The 19,436-nt window shown below is 42.1% G+C and overlaps 1 protein-coding gene across 4 annotated transcripts in view; it reads left to right on the forward strand.

The window, feature by feature from the left end:
* atg7 (ATG7 autophagy related 7 homolog (S. cerevisiae)) overlaps positions 1-11,124 on the forward strand; it is a 136,650-nt gene extending 125,526 nt beyond the window's left edge. For all 4 annotated transcript variants that reach the window (XR_005943560.1, XM_041191926.1, XM_041191925.1 and 1 more), the window contains one exon: positions 10,325-11,124. Coding sequence is in view for 2 of the 4 variants with exons in the window: in XM_041191925.1 (XP_041047859.1) it covers positions 10,325-10,357 (33 nt within the window). In the remaining 2 variants the exon portion in view is untranslated. The remainder of the gene's footprint in view (positions 1-10,324) is intronic.
* The last annotated feature ends 8,312 nt before the right edge of the window (positions 11,125-19,436 follow it).

Here is a 19,436-nt window from a genome sequence, read left to right on the forward strand (position 1 = left end):
AGTATGGTTGAAAGGTAGGGTTATCAAGAGGCTATTGAAGGGCTGGGATGGGAGATTGAACTAGGAAGTCCTAGGGGACATGTTCCATAGTGGTTATAGGAGCAGTCAATAATGTTGGGCTAGAGGGTGTGAGACATCAATTAATTGGATGTTGTGGGGGATAGAACACTGGAAGAAGTCATGGTAGCAAGGAGGAAAGTGATAGAGAGCAATGAAACTGTGGAAAGATTTGAAGTTGAATCCATCTGCTATAATGGCTATCAATATTTTAGACATGCCAGTGGGATTACAGAACTTGCCACCAAGCAGAACTAAATTCCTTGATACTTACCTTCCTTCTCGATGCTAATTCACATTTTGTTTTCAGGTGCTCACAAAAAATCAGAGAAGCTAAGCAGCACTGGCTATGGAGACCATAAGTACCAAGATTCTTAGCTACATAGCAGGCCTTTCACCTGAAGTGAGCATACTGTTAAACATACAAATAAAAATGAAATAAAATGTTTCTTTATGGCTCAGTGAACAACGGTACCATCTATTTTATTGATAAGCCATATGTACCAGAAGCCCAGCTTTGAGCCCCAGGCAGCACTGAGTTCACGGAATCATTATTTGATTTCAGCTGAATCAATAGTTTAAGGTGTTGCAGTCAACTTTATTGCCCTTGAATAGGGAGGGGAGTTTAGCCAGGATTCCCAGTCATTGTTGCAATCTAATGGCCTAGAAATTGTAATGGACAAAAGTCAGGTAAGCACATGCCCACACATACATATACACACACACACACACGTGTACACATAGTTAGTGACTTAATGTAAAAATAGCAAAACTAAGTCTGTGTAGCTGAAGGTTTTGAAACAGCAGTTGAGAAAAGACACAGGGCTGGGGAAATTCAGCCTTACCAGTGACAGAATACAGACAATAGTGAATCGGCAATACATTTTAGACTACACCCAGTTATGTTTCTGTTGAAGTGAAAAACTAGTTGCCAATTTACTATTGCCTGTTTTGTGCTACCTTCCAAGATCAACTTCACCCCTATGAGATCATTTGTATGATCCACATTCTTAACATCAAAGGGTCAGATCCTATTGTTAGATTTTAATACTTTATGGCAACTGAGATGCATAACACCTACCTTTCCTTGCACTTAAATATCGCATTATTCCAAAACATAAAAGTGGCCTATAATCAGAGAGCCATATTGCATTATTACTTATTTTCAGAAGGCATTATTATGTATTTTCAGAAGGTCTACATAATGGTTACATTGAAGATCATCCAACACAGATTTATAAACACTGTAATCCTACTGAGGCAAGTCCAAACAGCCCTCAGTAATCCCAATTTATAGACCTAGTTGTACAGAAAACCCTGCTCTTAAAACACATGTATCTCAGGATTTTCTAATTATAGGACAAACAAATAGAAACATGCAACCAATAATAATAATCTTTTCCATCTTCCAAATGGTGAGATTGTTCTCTCTCTTATGCAGGGGCATTGTAATTATTTTATCACTTACAATTATTTGTACAGTTGCACTGAATATTTACATTTTTAACCTTCAATGTCCTTTGCTGGGCCAAACAGCATTAGCAGGGAGGGAGAAATGCAGGGCATCTCATTCCAGCCATATAGTATGCTATTTTCTTCATTTTACTTAAACATGAAAGAGGAATGGCATATGAGAGAAACATAAAGTATAGCAAATTGGTTGACCTTATACTTTATGGGTTGATGGGGACTCCATGCTTCCTATTCTGTACATAATGACTTCTGTATTGGACTGGGTCTCCGAGCTTGGTGTTGAGTGAAGATGAGTCCTTCTACCTGAAGAGGTAGAGAAGATCAGTGGGCAAGTTGTCCCAAGCCAGTGTTGCTGACATCGTGCATCTGACCTCAGTCCAAACTCTGATTTGGAAATGTGAAGAATCTGGCTATGAACTTAGTTCAATAAATGGAAATGAAATAGCTATGCACTGATTGTATTGGGTATTTTGATTTCAATGAAAATAACAGGGTTCAAAATTATTTGAATAGTCTCTGTAATCCAGACCTTGGATTTGTGCAGAAATTAAACATCCATTTTTTTCATGAAACGCTGTTTCAAATGGCTGCTTTAATCTGTTGTTATTCTCTATCCTACACAAGCGTATCATATTTCATTGCCAAGCACTCTAACCATGCTATCTATTTATCTTCCAATATGTCATATTGTCTTTGTTTTCTTTGTTCTTCAGTTGGGGAGCATGTTGGAATTTTCATAAATATGTTTGGAGTAGTCAATCATGAGGTTGTGCAGCCTATAAAGGGTGCATATAATGCCTCAGGTTTATCACCAGTTTACCAGGATAATCAGAAATGAGGAAGAACATTCAGACCATCTTAATTTATCCATTCATTCCCCTATTATTCCAAGGGTTCAATCATCACTATTTTATCTGGAAGTCTATTGCTAGACACTTTGGTGAAGAATTTTCAGACATCAGCCCTAAAAGCATTTTTACTAGTTTGAATGTGTGTCCACTTGTTCTACCTACAAATTAATTAAAAGTAATATTCTGAGTTTATTTGTTCTATCCTCTTAACAATCATATATACTTCTCAGATGCCTCCTTACTAGGCTGAAACTTGCTAAATTTCTTGAGTCATTATTCATAACCCAAAGCACCTGATATTAGAGATCAGCCTCTTGGTTCCTCTTTGCACTGCCTCCAGGAGCTTGAATATTTCCCTTGTTTCTTGGCAATCAAAACTGGATGCAGTATTCGAGGTACAATTTGACCAGAACACCATAAAAGTTTGATCACTATCTTCTCTGATAGTAACCATGTAGTTCCATTAGCTTTGTTGATTGCTGCTCTACATTGATTGGGTCAATGATCAGCATATGTGTCTTGTCAACTATTTCTTCGTATGTGCAGTACTTTACACACTATGTAAAATTTCATTTGCCATTAGTCTATCCACTTATATATTTTTCTCAATCCATTCTGCAGTTTCTGAACTGCCTCTTTGATTCCACTTACCCTCCCAAGTTGGTGTCATCTGTAAAGTGGACCACTTTGCCTTGGGCTTCTGAATTTTTCAATCCATATAATTTTTGCAAATTAGACAAGTGGTTGCAACAACCCCTAAGGTTCCCCACTCAGTACCCACCCCATCACTTCTGCCAACTCTAATTTAGCTCATTGATTCCTACCCTTCAGCCAATTTCTTATCTATTCCTCAAGTTAATCCAAAATCCCTACAGCTTTGAGCTTAATTAACTATCAGCATTTTAGCTGGCCATTTGTTCTGAGCAAATACTAGCCCTCCAACATCCATTGATTCCTTAATACTGATTCAGTGCCTCTCTTACCTCGTACTGTGCAACAAGTGCTGTCTAACCCTATAAATTTATCTGTTTTGAACCACTTTACTTTTTTATTTTTGTCCGCAACAGAGCGACCATCCATTCATCATCTATTTGTTGTTTGAGATTGGCCACTAAATCAAACCACACCCTTCCCAAGTCCAGTCCCCACCTAACACGGAACCCTTGTCTCATTCTACGTTTTCCTTCTATCTCCTCTCTGCTTTCTCAAGCTTCTCATTATGACACCTACCTCCTGCTACTTCCAATTTCCATTAACCTTCCAGCCATCCAGCTTCCAGTATTGGCCCCAATTTTAACTAGTATTGTAAATGATTTCCTCTCCTCAGGACTGCCTCTACCTTTCAGAACTACCATCCTCAAAACAACCTATCCTTGGCCCTACTTGCCATTAACTACAGCACCATCTCCAACCTTCCTTTCCTCCATGATCCTTGGGTATGTTGCCTTCCAAATCCATGTTCACCTCCCTTGCAATTCCCTGTTGAATAAATCAAATCAAACTCCTGCTTCTCAAACAGCATTAAAATAGTCCTAACCAAAGTCAATTAATGACATTCCCTGTAACTGTGATCTTGATGCTTTATCCTTCCTCTTCTTTGACTGCTCTGTATCTTTCGACACATCAACTCCACCATCTTTCCCAGTGCCACTTATCCATTTTCCAGTTCCATGAAACTGTCCTTGTTTGATTTCACTCTTATTTACTCAGGCATAACCAATGAATTTTGAGCAATGGCACCTCTTCTCACACCCGCATACTTACCTTCAGAGTCCTCCAAAGAATCCGCTCTTGACCTCTTATTTGACTTTCTTATTTACAGCCATAGACCTTGGCAACATTATCCAAAGTCATGGGGTCAGCTTTCACACACATGCTGATGACTTCCAAATTTACTTCTCCACCACCTCTCGACTCTTTTCACTGCCTCCTGTGCTTTCAGATTGTTTGTCTAACGTCCAGTTTTATGAATAATAATTTCCTTGAACTAAGCATTGAGAAGAGAGAAGCTGTTGCCTTCAACCCTTACCACCAACTCCATCAGTCTTTCTGGCAATAGTCCCAGGATGAAGTGGATTGTTCGCAACCTCAACACCCTATTGCACCCCGGGTTCATTTTTTAACCCATATCCTTGTTATTGCAAAAATCACCTCAGTCTCTATTTCAACCTTTTGGTTACCTCTCTTAATCTCTTCTCCTTTGGTTCAGTGGTCATTTTGTTCATACCTTGGTGCATTTTTCTACACTAAAGTGCAATATACATGCAAGCGGATCCTGTTGTTCTAAGTCTTCCATCTCATCAAAGCCCTTGACTTTATTTGGGATACACTGAGAGAGCTTCAGCTTCAATCATACAACTAACAGCTCTATTGTTTCTGTGCATCTACATGCCATAAAATGACAATCATTGTCTTATGAAATCCAGCGGAAAGTTCAGTAACATGTGTAGATCAAAATAAGTTAAATTTTGGTTCCGAAACTACCAGCATTTTTATTCTTGAGATCACTAGATATTTCATCTGGAATAACAACATATCAAAACAAAGTCTTAGTATCTTCAAAGCTAATGGCAGCTGTGTGCTGCTATTCCGATTTGTGTGTGTACGGGTCATGTCTTCATTATCAGCAGCAATGTTCCTGAATTACAAATCTCATTGAACTCTCTCCTGTCATTACCTGCAGCAAAACAAAGTGTGTGTCCCCAGGTGCGTTCTCAAACAAAAGAGTTAATTATTTTCCTTAAGTCTAGGCTGCTTTGATGCCACCTGCATCTGTTGAGCCTTACTCTACCCTTCATCCAACAACTGTTTATCTTCTAAAGAGCTTGCTGCCAGGCTCATTTCAAAACATTTGCAGGTCTTAAAATGTAAAATAACCATAGATTATTGATGTTGCTTAAAAGGCTTGTCTGGAATAACCACAGAATGTTTTATGCCTTTGGTAATAACTGCTGTTTGCTTGATACCAAATACATGGCCATTGTTTTATTGGAAATGGTTAGTTCGTTTCATAAGTATCATAGAAATGACACTTTAAAAATAGATTGAACAGATTTTCGATAACTCCAGATTTTAAAGGCTCTTTGTTATCTTGCAGTCGCTTTGGTTTCTGTAACAGCTCAGAATATTTTGAGTAATGTTACTGACAGCCATGCACCAGTACACAGCCAGCAACTGTACACAGCATGCAGACTACACTTCCTTAAGTCTGCTCCTGATTTTAAAGTCCAAAATGTTCTTTCTCCACTACCAACACTGCACCCTGAGCAAAAAAGTTGGATTAATGTTGGTTCAAAGGAATTAACTTTTGCTGCTTTTGTTAATCCCACCAGTACAAGCTACATGTGCACATAAAATTAAGTGTTATGATTCAGGCTTTCTCCTAACACACAACTCCTGTTTCAGCCCTTTCTCCTATGAACTTAACCTGGGCGGCATTGGCAAGTCCAGCATTTGTTACCCATCCCTAATTGCCTTTAAACCGAGTGGCTTGCTAGGCTATTTCAGAGGGCAGTTAAGAGTCAGCCACATTTCTGTAGATGAAGCCTTGCCCAGATAAGGGTGGCACATTTCCTTCCCTAAAGGGAATTAATGCATCAGGTGGGTTTTTATGGCAATCGATAATAGTTTCATGGTCACCATCACTGAGACTAGCTTTATATTCCAGATTTATTAACTGAATTCAAATTCCATAGCTGCTGTGGTGGGATTTGAACCCATGTCCCCAGAGCATTAGCCTGGGTCTCTGGGTTACTAGTCCAGTGACATTACCATGGCACCACCATTTCCCTATGAACTTGTTTTTTTATACTGTCACGGACATTGACGTCGTTGGCTAGGCCAGCATTTTTATTATCCATCCTTATTTGTCCTTGTGAAATTGGTAGTGAGCCACTGTCTTGAACCACTGCTGTCCATGTGGTATAGGTACACCCGCAGTGCTATTAGGGAGGGAGTTCCAAAATTTTGACTCAGTGACAGTGAAGTAACGGCGATATAGTTCCAAGTCAGGATGATGTGTGGAATAACAATTACTCCTTAGCCAAGATATGTCATACTGATGATCATTGTGGGATGCACCATGTTTCCCTGTCTAACTTGAAATATGGAAAATAACATGTCACCAAAAGTTTACTTGTAAGCTCATGATATTGGATTTCTTTACTGTAAGATAACTCACAGAAGTGACAAGAAATGTGTTACTGAATATACATGCTTGGAAAACAATAATAAAATCAGTCCACAAATGAAGAAGGTATCCTTTGGATGCATTAGCATTTGAAAAATTGCCGACACTGCAAGCAAATTATGTAGTAACTTTTAATTTATTCTTGGGACCCATGGCTACTATAGCCTGTCCTTCTAAAGCTGGCAGCCAGCTAGTAACGGAACTAATATAAGCAAGAGGGGCTGTTTTTCTTGGGTTATAGCAGCTGCTGCTGATCTTTACAGGCACTTCTCCATCATGATATTAAATCATGAAGTCATCATGTGTGCACCCCAGCCTGTAGATGATGTCACAGTCCAATTTTGCTGTACATATATGATGGCCATTTGGCTCCAGCTGCTCTCCGCATGAATCTCCCCTCAGAATGCACTTTGCCGCTCGCTCAAAAAGAGGCTTGTGATGCACCTTCAAGAGAAATTCAAGAGTGTTGTTTTTGGTCTTCTCTCCCACAATCTGGCCTGCAGTATAAATGGTCCTTTTAGTTTCTGACTGCAGACTGTGGCAGCAACAAAGAAGACTAGCTGACTCATTAAAAGTTTAGATGGATCTGGTCAATGTTGTGTGATGGCCAGACCACTGACATGAGACAAAGAGACTTTTATACGTTGGACCTTCCTGAAGGCAGTTTTAAAATCATATTTACCCATATCTATCAAAATCTACCAAATCATTATGAAGCATTAGTTAATCACTGCTGCTATTTTTTGGTTGAATCTGTCCAATTGTTCTTCAACTGGTGGGGAAACTTGTAGAAACAATAATTCAGGACAAAATTAAGAGTCACATGGACAAATGCAGGTTAATTAAGGAAAGCCAGCATGGATTTCTTAGGGAAAATCATGTTTAACTAACTTGCTGGAGTTTTTTGAAGAGGTTACAGAGAGGATTAATGAGGGCAATGCTGTTGATGTGGCGTACATGGACTTCCAAAAGAAATTTGATACAGTGCTGCACAACAGACTTGTGAGCAAGGTTATAGGTCGTGGAATAAAAGGGACAGCAACAATATGTATAGGAAATTGGCTAAGTAACAGGAAACAGCAGTAGGTGATGCATGTTCTTCCAGCTGAGGAAGGTTTGTAGTGGAGTTTCCCAGGGGTCAGTGTTGGGATCCCTGCTTTTCCTGAGGTATATTAATGACCTAGACCTTGCTGTATAGGGCCAAATTTGCAAATTGATATGAAACTTGGAAGGATTGTAAACTGTGAGGAGAATAGAACTTCGAAAGGACATAAACAGGTTGATGGAATGGGCGGAGTTATGCCAGATGAAATTTGATGCAAAGAAATGTAATGTGATTCATCTTGGTAGGAAGAATGCACAGAGACAATATAAAATAAAGGGTACAACTCTAAGGTACATGCAGGAGAGGTGGGTCCTGTATGTTTATGTGCATAAGTCATTGAAGGTAGCCGGACAGGTTAGGAACATACTTAATAAATAACCAAAGGCTTCATTAATAGGGTCATAGAATGCAAGAGCAAGGAGGTTATATTGAACTTGCACAAGACACTAGTTTGGCCTCAGCCGGAGTATTGCGCCAGATTCTGGGTGCCATATTTTAGGGAGGACGTGAAGACATTGGAGAGAGTGTGGAAAAGAATCATGAGAATGGCTCCAGGAATGAAGTACTTCAGTTATGAAGATAGATTGGAGAAGTTGGGACTGTTTTCCTTGGAGAAAAGAAGACTGAAAGCAGAATTATTAGAGGTATACAAAATTGTGAGGGGTCTGAACAGAGAAGATAGGGAGAAACTGTTCCCACTTGTGAAAGGATCGAGAACGAGAGGGCACAAATTTAAAGTAATTGGCAAAAGAAGCAAAAGCGAAATATGAAAAACTTTCACATAGCGAGCAGTTGAGGTCTAGAATGCACTGCCCAGTGGTGAGGTGGAGGCAAGTTCAGTTGAAGTATCCAAAAGTGAATTAGACTGTTACCTGAAAGGAAGAATGTGCAAGGTTACAGAGAGAAGGTGGGAGAATGGCACTAAATGAATTGCTCATTTGGAGAACTGGTGCAGGCACGATGGGCTTAAATGGCCTTCTTCCATGTTGTAACAATTCTGAGATTCCATGAAGTACAAATTGAACATTCACATAGGTGATGACATCAGCTCGCCATATGGATGCACCATATTCGAACATTCTGTCTTCATCAGCATTTTCCTCTTTTTCAAAAGGCAAAACACGCCTTATATTAATCCCTTATTTGAACTTTTCTTCTTTGTTTGGGTTGGAATGATGCTCATTTATATTGCTCTATTTGAAAACTGCCGTAGATTTCTTCACTAATTTTGACTCTTGACAGAAAGCAAACTGAATAATTTGTTCATCCAGAATTGTAAGCTAATTTGTTTCTTGGTTTGAACATTATTTGACTGATCTGCTCACAGATGTCATTTCAATCTGTCTCAACTCTTTCAGGGTAAGGAATGAATACATTTGTGTACAGTTATTTGTATTCAATTGATATTTTTTGCAAAAAAAATGTTGACTTTGTGCCAATTTGTAAGTGCTGTAAAATACTCTTTCTTAATTCAGTAACAAAGCCAAAGCAATAAACAAGGGAAAAATGTTTCTCATTTGGTACTAAGAGCTAGAGACCTTGAACTAAAGAGACAAAGCATGCTAGTTAAATTTGGAAATGAGACTAAACAGAGGGAGAATTTTCATGAAAGCCGAGGAACCACACAAGGACCTGGATGAATTTGCAAATGAACAGAACTATGGTAGATTTAAATTCAATACAGAGAAATGTAAATTATTGCACATTGCAAGAACAGTGACACAAGTGTCTGACCATTGCGTGTTAGCAGTCAGAAAGAAGCATAATGTTGGGTTGCATTGCTAAATAATAGGGTAAGCTCTGAGGCAGTTATTGCTGAAGCCAAACAATGCTCTGATCAGCTTGTGCCTCAAATGCCTTTTAGTTCTAAGATAAAGGCAAAATACTGCAGATGCTGGAAATCTGAAACAAAAACAGAAAATGCTGGAAAAGCACTTAATGTCACCATTAGCACCTCCTTTAGCCAGTACCACCACTATTAACAACCCTTTTACCTTTTGTTTATGACATATTTTGCAATCTCTTCTTTGCCTCCACCTATTGCTATCCTTCTATCCAGCTTCACCTGCTTCACTTCCCTTAAACAATATATATTTCACCACATTTCTACTTCCCTTTAGCTCTGAAGAAGAGTCATATGAACACAATGTTAGCTCTGTCTTTCTCTGCACAAATGCTGTCAGACCTGCTGAGTTTTTCCAACATTCTTTGCCTTGTAGTTCTGCTCACTGGCCATAAGAAAAATATCCAGAGCCTTGAAGTGATGCAAAAAAGGTTGAAAAGCTGATCCCTAATGTCAGAGGACTAAGGTGTGAGAAAAGATTAGCAAAAATGCTGAGTCTTCAGTCCTGAAGAGAAATGAATGCAAGGTATGCAGGGACTGGAGAAGTGGACTGTAAGTGGACTGGAGAAGATTATTCTGGAGAGCAAGTTCGAGTTAAATCTTGACTGCAAGACAAGCCAGTAAAATACAAATTCCTGGTAGGTGTTATTCAAGAGAAATACTGGGATGGGGTACTATGGATTTCTATGGAAGGATGTACTGGATGGGCCTCTTTCAGTTGTTCTTAGCTTTGGATCTCAATACAAAGGCTGAATAATTACTTTTTTCCTTAACAGTTGAGGTAAATTTCCATTTTCTATTTTCAGATATGGGATATGAGTGATGATGAAAGCTTCTGAAAAACAGTCTTTGTAACCCAAAAGGAAGATGTTTGACACTCGTTGGTGAATTGAAGAACTAATCCAAGAGCTCCTTCCAGCACGTTTTATAATCCTGAAGTGCATTAACAGCCATCCTGGTGTAGGTCAAGGATTCTTTGTGATTTTCATTATAGTATTCAGCTTATTTAAGAAGCATTTTGTCTTTAAGAAATAAATATATCCTAATGCATTTTTGGAATTGTAAACGTGCAAATGGCATGGTTATTTCATCCAGATCACAACTCTGGAGATTATCATCAAAATATCAGCGATCATTGCAATAATCCTAAACTTTCTGAACTGAATGCTATATATATTTGAGTTCTGTTTGTTTATTTACAGACAGCATGGCTGAGGATATTTCATTTAACCCACACAGCTCAAACATGAACTCTTTGTTGAAGTTGTTTTAGCTCTTTAAAAAAAAACTTATACAGTTCCAGTATCTCCAATCAATTTTGACTCAATTTGTTCCCAAAGCAAAAGTGTTTTGTTTAATCAGGTTCGGTGCAAACCAGTGGTTTACATGGTCATGAATTTTAATTAAATATGAAGTTTATCGTTTGAACTACTGACTTTGCTTCCATTTAAATGTTTTTTTTATACTGAATTGAAGTCTGTTTCCTGTCCTACAATTCTTTATGCCTGAAGCAGCTGTATTGTGTACATACTGGTGTAATCTGCATGCAACACTTGCTGTCTTTTACACTAATTAAAAATGACATATTAATGTTCACACTATTAAACTTGACTCAACATTTAATTTCGCAAGAATAAAAAGTAAATCTGTGGTCCATGTATCAATAACTGTTGTTTAGATTTCATCTATGTAAAATGAAAGTCAGATGCTGGTGCCATGTGGGTCACCTTCCATTTTGGTTTGGTATGTGGCTGTTTGGATATAGTTGTTTCTGGAATTGCCCCGATTGCTCTTTGACCAATTCATTGGCTTCAAGAGGATCTAGCAAATAGGTTTTTGTTTTACTTTATAATATTGGGTACATTAGTTTACAGTGTGCCAGCAGTGGTAAGGGAGCTGAATTAGCATATATAGCTGAAATGTCAAGATTGATGAAATGGCTTGAGAAGGTGTTTCAACTACTGCCATTGAGCCATACTGCTTATGCTGCTATCAGGCCAAGTAACTGTGTCCAGCCAAGGCCATCAGTGGTGGTGTCAATATTTATTATTCTAATCAATTATCAACAACGTTGTTGAAATTACTTGATTATTTTTTACCTCTACACAGTAGGCAAGTCTATTAAGAAAAGTGTGTAAACTGTAAACATACCATTCCCTCGGTCAAATGACAACAATTGATACATTTTCAATAGCCTATTCCACTGAGTGCTAGAGGATAATAGATGAGTAGAAGCATTACATTATTTATTCTATATTTAGATACATGTTACTGGAAAACTGGAAATAGAATAGCCAGTGACACTGTTGTAATGAAGCTCAGCTGTGGTTTGAGGAACAGCACCTCATCGTTTGATTAGGCACTTTAGAACCTTCGGAACTCAACATCAAGTTCAATCATTTCAGATCGTAACCACTGTTCCCATTTTTTGGATAACCTGTTGGTAATGAAATCTATAAAATTCTAACAGGACTAGACAGGGTAGATGCAGGAAGGATGTTCCCGATGGTGGGGGAGTCCAGAACCAGGGGTCACAGTCTGAGAATACAGGGTAGACTATTTAGGACTGAGATGAGGAGAAATTTCTTCACCCAGAGAGTGGTGAGCCTGTGGAATTCGCTACCACAGCAAGTAGTTGAGGCCAAAACATTGTATGTTTTCAAGAAGGAGTTAGAAATAGCTCTTGGGGTGAAAGGGATCAAGGGAAATGGGGAGAAAGCGAGAGCAGGCTATTGATGGATGATCAGCCATGATCATAATGGCGGGGTAGGCTCGAAGGGCCGAATGGTCTACTCCTATTTTCTATGTTTCTATGTATGTAATGATTCTGCTATTGCCATTTAGACCTCCTCTAGGAGCATCTTTTGTTTCTTATCCCATTACCATCCCCTTTTGCCTTGCACCGTCATCCCTTTTATAATTTAATCTCTCCTGCTCTCCATCCTATCACAGACTTTCCCTTTAGTTCTTTCATCCGCCCCGCCACCCCACTTTCCCTGCTGCTGTACTCGCTTAAAACATATTACGTGTCTAACTTTTTCCAGTTCTGTGAAAAGGTCATTGCCCTGAAACATTAACTCTGTTTCTTTTCGCCACTTGCTGCTACCTGACCTGCTCATTTCCAGCATTTTCTGTTTTTATTAGCCACTGAACCTTTGCTTAGCTGATATGCTGGGTGAAAATTTTGCCCACCGGACATGGATGTTGTTGACCCTAATTGATTTTCGGGGGGGGGTTGGTCAAGTTAAATCAACACAGGTAGACTCCCAATGGAACTCCCCAGGATTTAAGATTCTGCAGTAACTTAAAGGGCCAGGTAGCATAAACAAAAAAGGAGTAGAGCACAAAGTCAGTAAGGTCCCTTTGGCTCAGAAGATGGTGAATTTACCAGCAAGGAAATGAAATAGAAGAGGCAAGCCTGTTTTTTGTGCAGGGCTGGAGGTTGCCAAGGCTAGTGGCTGCAGCACAGTGGGGGAAAACGACACTGTTAGGATGTGCCATCTCTGTAGCTGCCCCCCTCCCCCTCCTTTGGCAGCAGTCCAGTGCTGGAAGAAGTAGAGTAGCCTCATAAAACTTGTCAAGGTAAAAGTAAGCACCCACATTTACCACAACTTACAAGAATACACTGCTCAACTGTGCATGTTATTTTCTCACCTCTGATTTGCGCTATGTAACCTGGTGTCAATAGAGCACCAATAGTGTGTCCAAGTATCCACAAACATGTTTATATATCTGCTTGGAAATGGACCTCCCTCATAACCTCACCTGCATCCTCCACCCTTTCAAAGGCACATCTGGAACATTTTTGTTTACAGGATCTGTCATCACCCATTCACTATCCGCTCAGCATTCCATATGCTGCCTACCACAGATCTCTCATGCTGACTGAATTTCTTTCCAGGAGATCACCCATAATGTGGAGGGACAGGCTTCTTTAGGGCTCTTCCCCAAGTGGAAGACGCCCTATTGGGGAGGCCCATACCTGGGAGGCTGGATAAGCTGTAGGTTCTGCTGCAGTTCCATGTTTGCTGCAAGATCAGACTAACTGCAGAAATCCTTTTGCTGCTTTTTTGTTAGCAAGAATAACACTGTCTTACTGCCAATATTCTAATCCTTCTTCCTCTACTAGATGTAATACAGAAGAAAGAAGCAGAGTTGGAGGTCTAGCTCATACTGCTGAGGAGTACAATCTGGATCCTGGTGCCTTCTGTTTTTTTCCTCTTCAGAGTCTCTGCGGAGAGTGAAATTGTGAACACTCGCGCTGGACTGCATTGCAAAGATCCTTATGATCTATCTTAGCACCTAAAGCATACCTTCATGCTTGATTTTGTTCTATTACCCCACACAAAAGCAGAAAAGACCTCATTGTACCATTCCTCTTCTGGAACCCTGCAAAGGAGTCATCAGCTCAGGGCCAAAAGGGTTAGTCTTCATCATTTGCCTTTGTTCTTCGAAATCAGGTCGCACAGTTGACTGCTACAACATTGTCATGGAAGCTCCTGAAAATTGTGTGTTGACCTGCATTGTCTAATGCAGATGGCTGCACCCCTAGTTGCAGGATGGAACCCTTTCTAGTTTATGTGAGCGTCGGTAAACTTGTGTTTGTTGGGCCATGTAGACACTCGTCAACAGCCCTGAAACTGTGGGGAATCTAGAGATTTGATTCATTAGAAAACTTATGAAGTCTCTTGCTCGAGCAAGCAAATCATCAGTCATCTCCAGAATGCATCTGATATATGTTGCAGAAAACATCCTGAATCCTGAACATCATGACATCCTGAAAGGATTGGGAAGGGAGTGTAGGAGGTTGATACCTGCATGGAGCCATCTTCCTGCCCTTGCTGCCTAACCACCCTCGCACTCACCCCCCCCTCTCTCTCTCTGTCTCTCTCCCATGACCACCATCCCGCTATCACTGACCTGTTCCTGAGTCCATAGGCAATCCTGGGCCTTGGATGGGTTGTAGTAGTGGCAGAGACCACCACCTCCCAAGTGGTGCAGCTGAGCAATGAAGAACTGCAGGCCTCTGGCTGGCAGCTCTCACCAGGCAGGACTTCCGCCCCTAGGGTCCTTAAATTGCAGGGAAGGCCTGTCACTGCCCAGTTAAGTGCCTGATTGGTACATAATTCAGCCAGCCACCCAAAAAAAGGCAAAGCAGGACTCTCACCAACTGGCGGGTGAGACCCCTGTCACCTCCACTAAATGCTGCCCTTTGAGCCCAGTGGGTGGGTAACAGTATAGTGGTAGAAGGTGCTTGCTACTATGTGGCACAACTCCTGAATGATTTCCCTGTGGATGTGGAGTCTCCTTATGTCCCATTCCTGGATTGGATGCAGGTCGGACCATCATGGTCTGTACATTACCGTGGCAGGGTGCCGCTGGCTGGTTTGCACTTACGTCACATGGAGCCTTACCTGCCTATTGTCCATCTGTTGCTCCTCCTCCTTGTCCTCTATGGCATCAAATTACAAGGAAATGCCATCCTGCCAAGACAGCAATGGGCATAGACCTGAAAAAATACAAGGCAGACCGATATAGAGCAGGAGGTAAACCACTAAGCCACAAAAAGCAGAAAAAGTATATATATTTTTAGAGTTAAACAGTTCCCCTGCTGAGAATCACCAATTTCTAAATCAATGCATTGCCTAGGCCAGGGCTTTCCAAGCTATTGTACGTGCAGCTCTGGGGGTAAGGGAGACATATCTGGGGGTGGAGCAGTGGGTACACAGTAAAAATTGTCTAATGGTGGATATAAGACCCAATACCCACAGTGAACCATTTTTTTCCCTCGTTTATTTTATTAATTCATTATATTTTTCATTGTGTAAAAGAAATAAAAAGTTATGATTCTTCCCACTGGATGTTTGCTCTGCCTGTTTTAATTTTCCCAAATACAAAGATTTGTGATGTGGCCCAGGGACAGGTCAGTGCCCACTCTTTGAACTTTCTAGCAATGGTCGGAGGTCTTCACATAGGACTTGGCCTCTTCCAGGCTACTTGGCGCTGGCCAAGTTACCCAGAGCAAAGCGATGTCTGGGGGGAGCAGACCATCACCCGCACTTAGCTGGTCTTTTGCTTGGAGAAGCAAGGCAAGCTACCAACCGTCAGCGGTTTCCTGAGGGCATGCGTCCTCGGGTGGAAATGGAGCTGTGGAGTCTGGAGGAATGTGTCTCAACTCCAGAGCGTAGACCTCAAACATCAAGCACGGGCTCTGAAAGACCCCTGTGTTTCCAGACTGATTCTTCCAGGGAAGGAAGAGCACATTGCCCTGCAGGGAGTCTCTGCACTCCAAGCAGAGCCTATTTCCTCTGGAACCCTGCTGCAGGTCAGTAGAAAAGAGCCAGGAGAAACCAGTGGGGCTGGGCAGTTCCCAATACTATATGATGCAAGTCAGGAGACTCTGCTGAAAACCCCACCAATTTAGTGAGACATTCAGGCTTTTCAAACTTCGTTAATTTTTTTTACAAGCAGGTATTACCTTGATGAAAAACTGCAATTGTCTGCAGATGGAAGGCAACCTGATTAGCAAATTCAGACAAAAGTTCACAGTTTGGACATTTTTCTTTACGTTGAAAAAAAATGTCTTAAGGGACTTCACAAATGAAAGTTGGCAGGGAAATGAATGTGAGCCATGAAGGTGCATTGGTAAGGTGTATTATCATTTGTACGTTTTTTATAATGCCTGGATATTAACGGGTTTAAAATATTAAACCAACATGCTGGCAGAGATACAGGGGAAGCTGGTAGACCTGGAAGAGGTTACGGAATAAGTGAAGCTCGGATACCTCTGGTATACACCATGACAACAGAGACTGACTGACTGACTTATGCTGAGTTCCCTTACAGCAGCTGGAGATTAATGCATAGTTGCCAGAAAAAGTGGCAAATGTTGTCAATGACTTCATCATGCATTCAGTTTATGTATTTATACTAGCAAATGGATAGGCAGTTTCTGTGCCTGCCATCACTTGTGCACCTGCAGGCCATATTCCACCCTGACTGAATTATGCCGAGAAATGGTGGAGGGAAGGTGGACACCGGTAACCGGTACAGGCTGTCACTGCCTGTCCAGGGGCGTGGTTTCATCCAGTTTCATTTAAATCTAGAAAAGTGATAACTTATTGAAGTGACCAGCTGCTTTTCTAATAACATTATGACAACCCTTTCCCAGCCGTTTTCTGTGCTAGAAACAGAGCAATTTAGATTCTAATGGTTGCGACAATGTTTACTCTTCCTGAGACACTATAGCCTGGATTTTCTGCTCAGTCGCAATCGAAATTAGAAGCAGAACAGAGCTTGAATTACTTCCACAGACCTAATGAGCACTATGCCATTGTAATTTCTGGGGCCAGCCTAAAAACAGTATTTTGGGAAAACTTAAAAGTGTCAGAAGTGGCTTTGATTGGGAGCTCTCATGTTTCGGCAGCAGGAACGAGCATAATGCTGCAGGATTTAAAGGTCTGCAGCAGCTGGAAGGGGAGGCACCCTCAGAATTAGGTTTTGTGCATAGTGGAAAAAAATGTTGATCAAGTCAGCAGCAGACTCCAGGTTTTCTGATATAACTGGCAAATACCAAGCAACACAGGACCTGAAGAACACGGCCAGAACATGAAGTGTGAACTCAACTATTCCACGCATGGACCCCTAGTGTAAGAAAAGGTTTAATGGCCTTACCAGCTTAGAGAAAATAAGAGAACCAACTGCAACTTCCGAGAATGCACCATACCACGCAAGGAAGGGAAAATAGGAATGAGTCTATAGACTCAATGGAAAAACGTTGTTGGATGAACAGAAACGACCCGGGGCAGAATTGTCCAGTCCTGTTGGTGGTGCGGGGGCAGAAATTAGTTTCCTGCTGACATGAAATTACAGCAGGATCATCCAATGGTGTCCGCCATGGCAGAATGTAAATCCTGCTGGAGGTTGGCATGAACACGATTTGCAACCCGCTAATGGGGTGCAAAAGCAAGGCCCAACTGGAAACATCCACCCCACACCCCATTTACCATTACGCTGGCAGGAAAACTCATCGGCCCGGAATACCTCTGGACAAGCAAGAGGTGCAGAAGTCAAGACTCATCTTTAGGGCCTTGCTCAGATTGCAGACATCTGAGGCAAACAAGATGCTGGAGCTCTGCAGCTACCAGACCCTGGAGGAACACATGCATTGCATGCTGGGTGGATCGTCATGCACATGACTCTGCTGCAAGGCAGCTCTCAGAAGGTGGGAGGTCTCTGTTGATGCTTTGGGTCTGCTGCGGAACATCATAGTTTTGGCCATGGGCAGCTACGGATGCTCAGCGAAGCGGAGGGAGAGGCAGGCTTAGGTGTGAGTGGGAGAAGAAGCTGTGCTGTGGGGAGGGCCGGTTTGTGGGGGGGGGGGGAGGTGGAGTTGATGTTGGGGGTGGGCCAAAGGTGTCGGGAGAGGGGGGCTGAAAGTGTCGGGGGTGGGGGGATGCCAAAGGTGTTGGGGGCAAGGAGAGAGTAATGGGAGGAGAATGCTGATGCTGCAGGTGGGGAGGTAGGTGTAAAGGAGGAAGTTTAGAAGAGAGAAGGCATCCACGGGGAAGAGGGAGTAAGAGTGGAGGAGGGAGTAAGGGGTGGGGAATGTCCAAGTGAACATGTGAGGGAAGGGTCTGTGGAGTCAATGACTGCCTCCTGGGGAGCAAACTAAGGGTGGGTGTGGTAGGAGGGAATGGTGAGTATGAGAGGGAGCTGGAAGGGTCGGAGGGTGAGGGTGTGTCGCTAACAGTAGAAGGGGTGGTGAGGGTGGTTGGTGGAGACATGGAGTAGCCACAGACCCTGGGGTGGGAAGGAGGTCAGGGAGGTCAATGTGGACAGGGTTGAGATTTTCAGGAAAGTAGAGATTGTGCACGTTCACCTGGACATCCTGAAATGACAAGGTTTTGGGTTGGTAGGTGACAGTGGGGAGATGAAAGGTGGTGCCAGGAGGGTCCACAGTGATTGATGAAAGGATATGGGTGACTGGGAGGGTGGAAGGGACAGGGTAACTTATGCAGAACTTGACTATGACCATTTATTTCAAAATGAAGGTGAGCGGAGCTTTGTGTGGACTGGCATCGGTGCTGCATGGGAGTGCAATCATTGGGTGAGTGGAGATGCAGGTCAGATCAGATGGACAACTGAAAGAGAACCCCAGTGGGCAGCATTGAAAATGCTCAGGACAGTGGGATGTGTGTGATGGATGAAGGCTCCAAAAGCGCGGGAGAGTACTTGCACCAGGTTCCGAAAGGCCCTGCCACACATACACTTCACGCTTCAGAATTACTCATGATCCAGCTGCGTACAGCTGAACTGCTAGTGGGGGATGCAGGGGGAGGACTCGTGAAGCCTGTTGATAAAGCTGAAGGACACCATTACACATTATTCAGAGAAAGTGAATATATTTTCAAATTATAAAGTAACAAAATGTGTTCTCCCATGCAACCACCTGTGGTCAGAATTTAAATTTTCTAGGCCTACCACTTCTAGGTGCTGCCCTGACATCCGCTGCAGGGATGGAGACAGCCTGTGCAATGGTTGGCCCTGTTGCCTCTGATTACTTTGGTGTGTGCCCTCTGGAAAGCTGAGGCCTTGAGGGTCCCAGCTTGCTTTGGCTGTCCTCCTTTGGGTGAGCTGCTCCCTCTGTGGTGAAAGAGGACGAGGTTGATGGGGTCACAGACAAAGGGGACTCAGAGGGAGCGGACAGCCTCTAAGATTCCTGAGTGGATGACCCAGGAGTATCCAGCTGCCGCTCCTCCTCCCTTCGAGGAGGGCCCTGGCCTGACTCCTTGAGGAGAAGGAGCACCTGAAGGGACATTGAGGTGCCCTGTTTCCCCCTCGCATTGCCGCTTCGGATCTTACCTATGGCTAACACGATGCAGTACAGGTCTACGCACATCTCCACTTCCTGCTGGA

Source organism: Carcharodon carcharias, chromosome 7 (assembly GCF_017639515.1).
Source record: "Carcharodon carcharias isolate sCarCar2 chromosome 7, sCarCar2.pri, whole genome shotgun sequence".
Lineage (NCBI taxonomy): Eukaryota > Metazoa > Chordata > Chondrichthyes > Lamniformes > Lamnidae > Carcharodon > Carcharodon carcharias.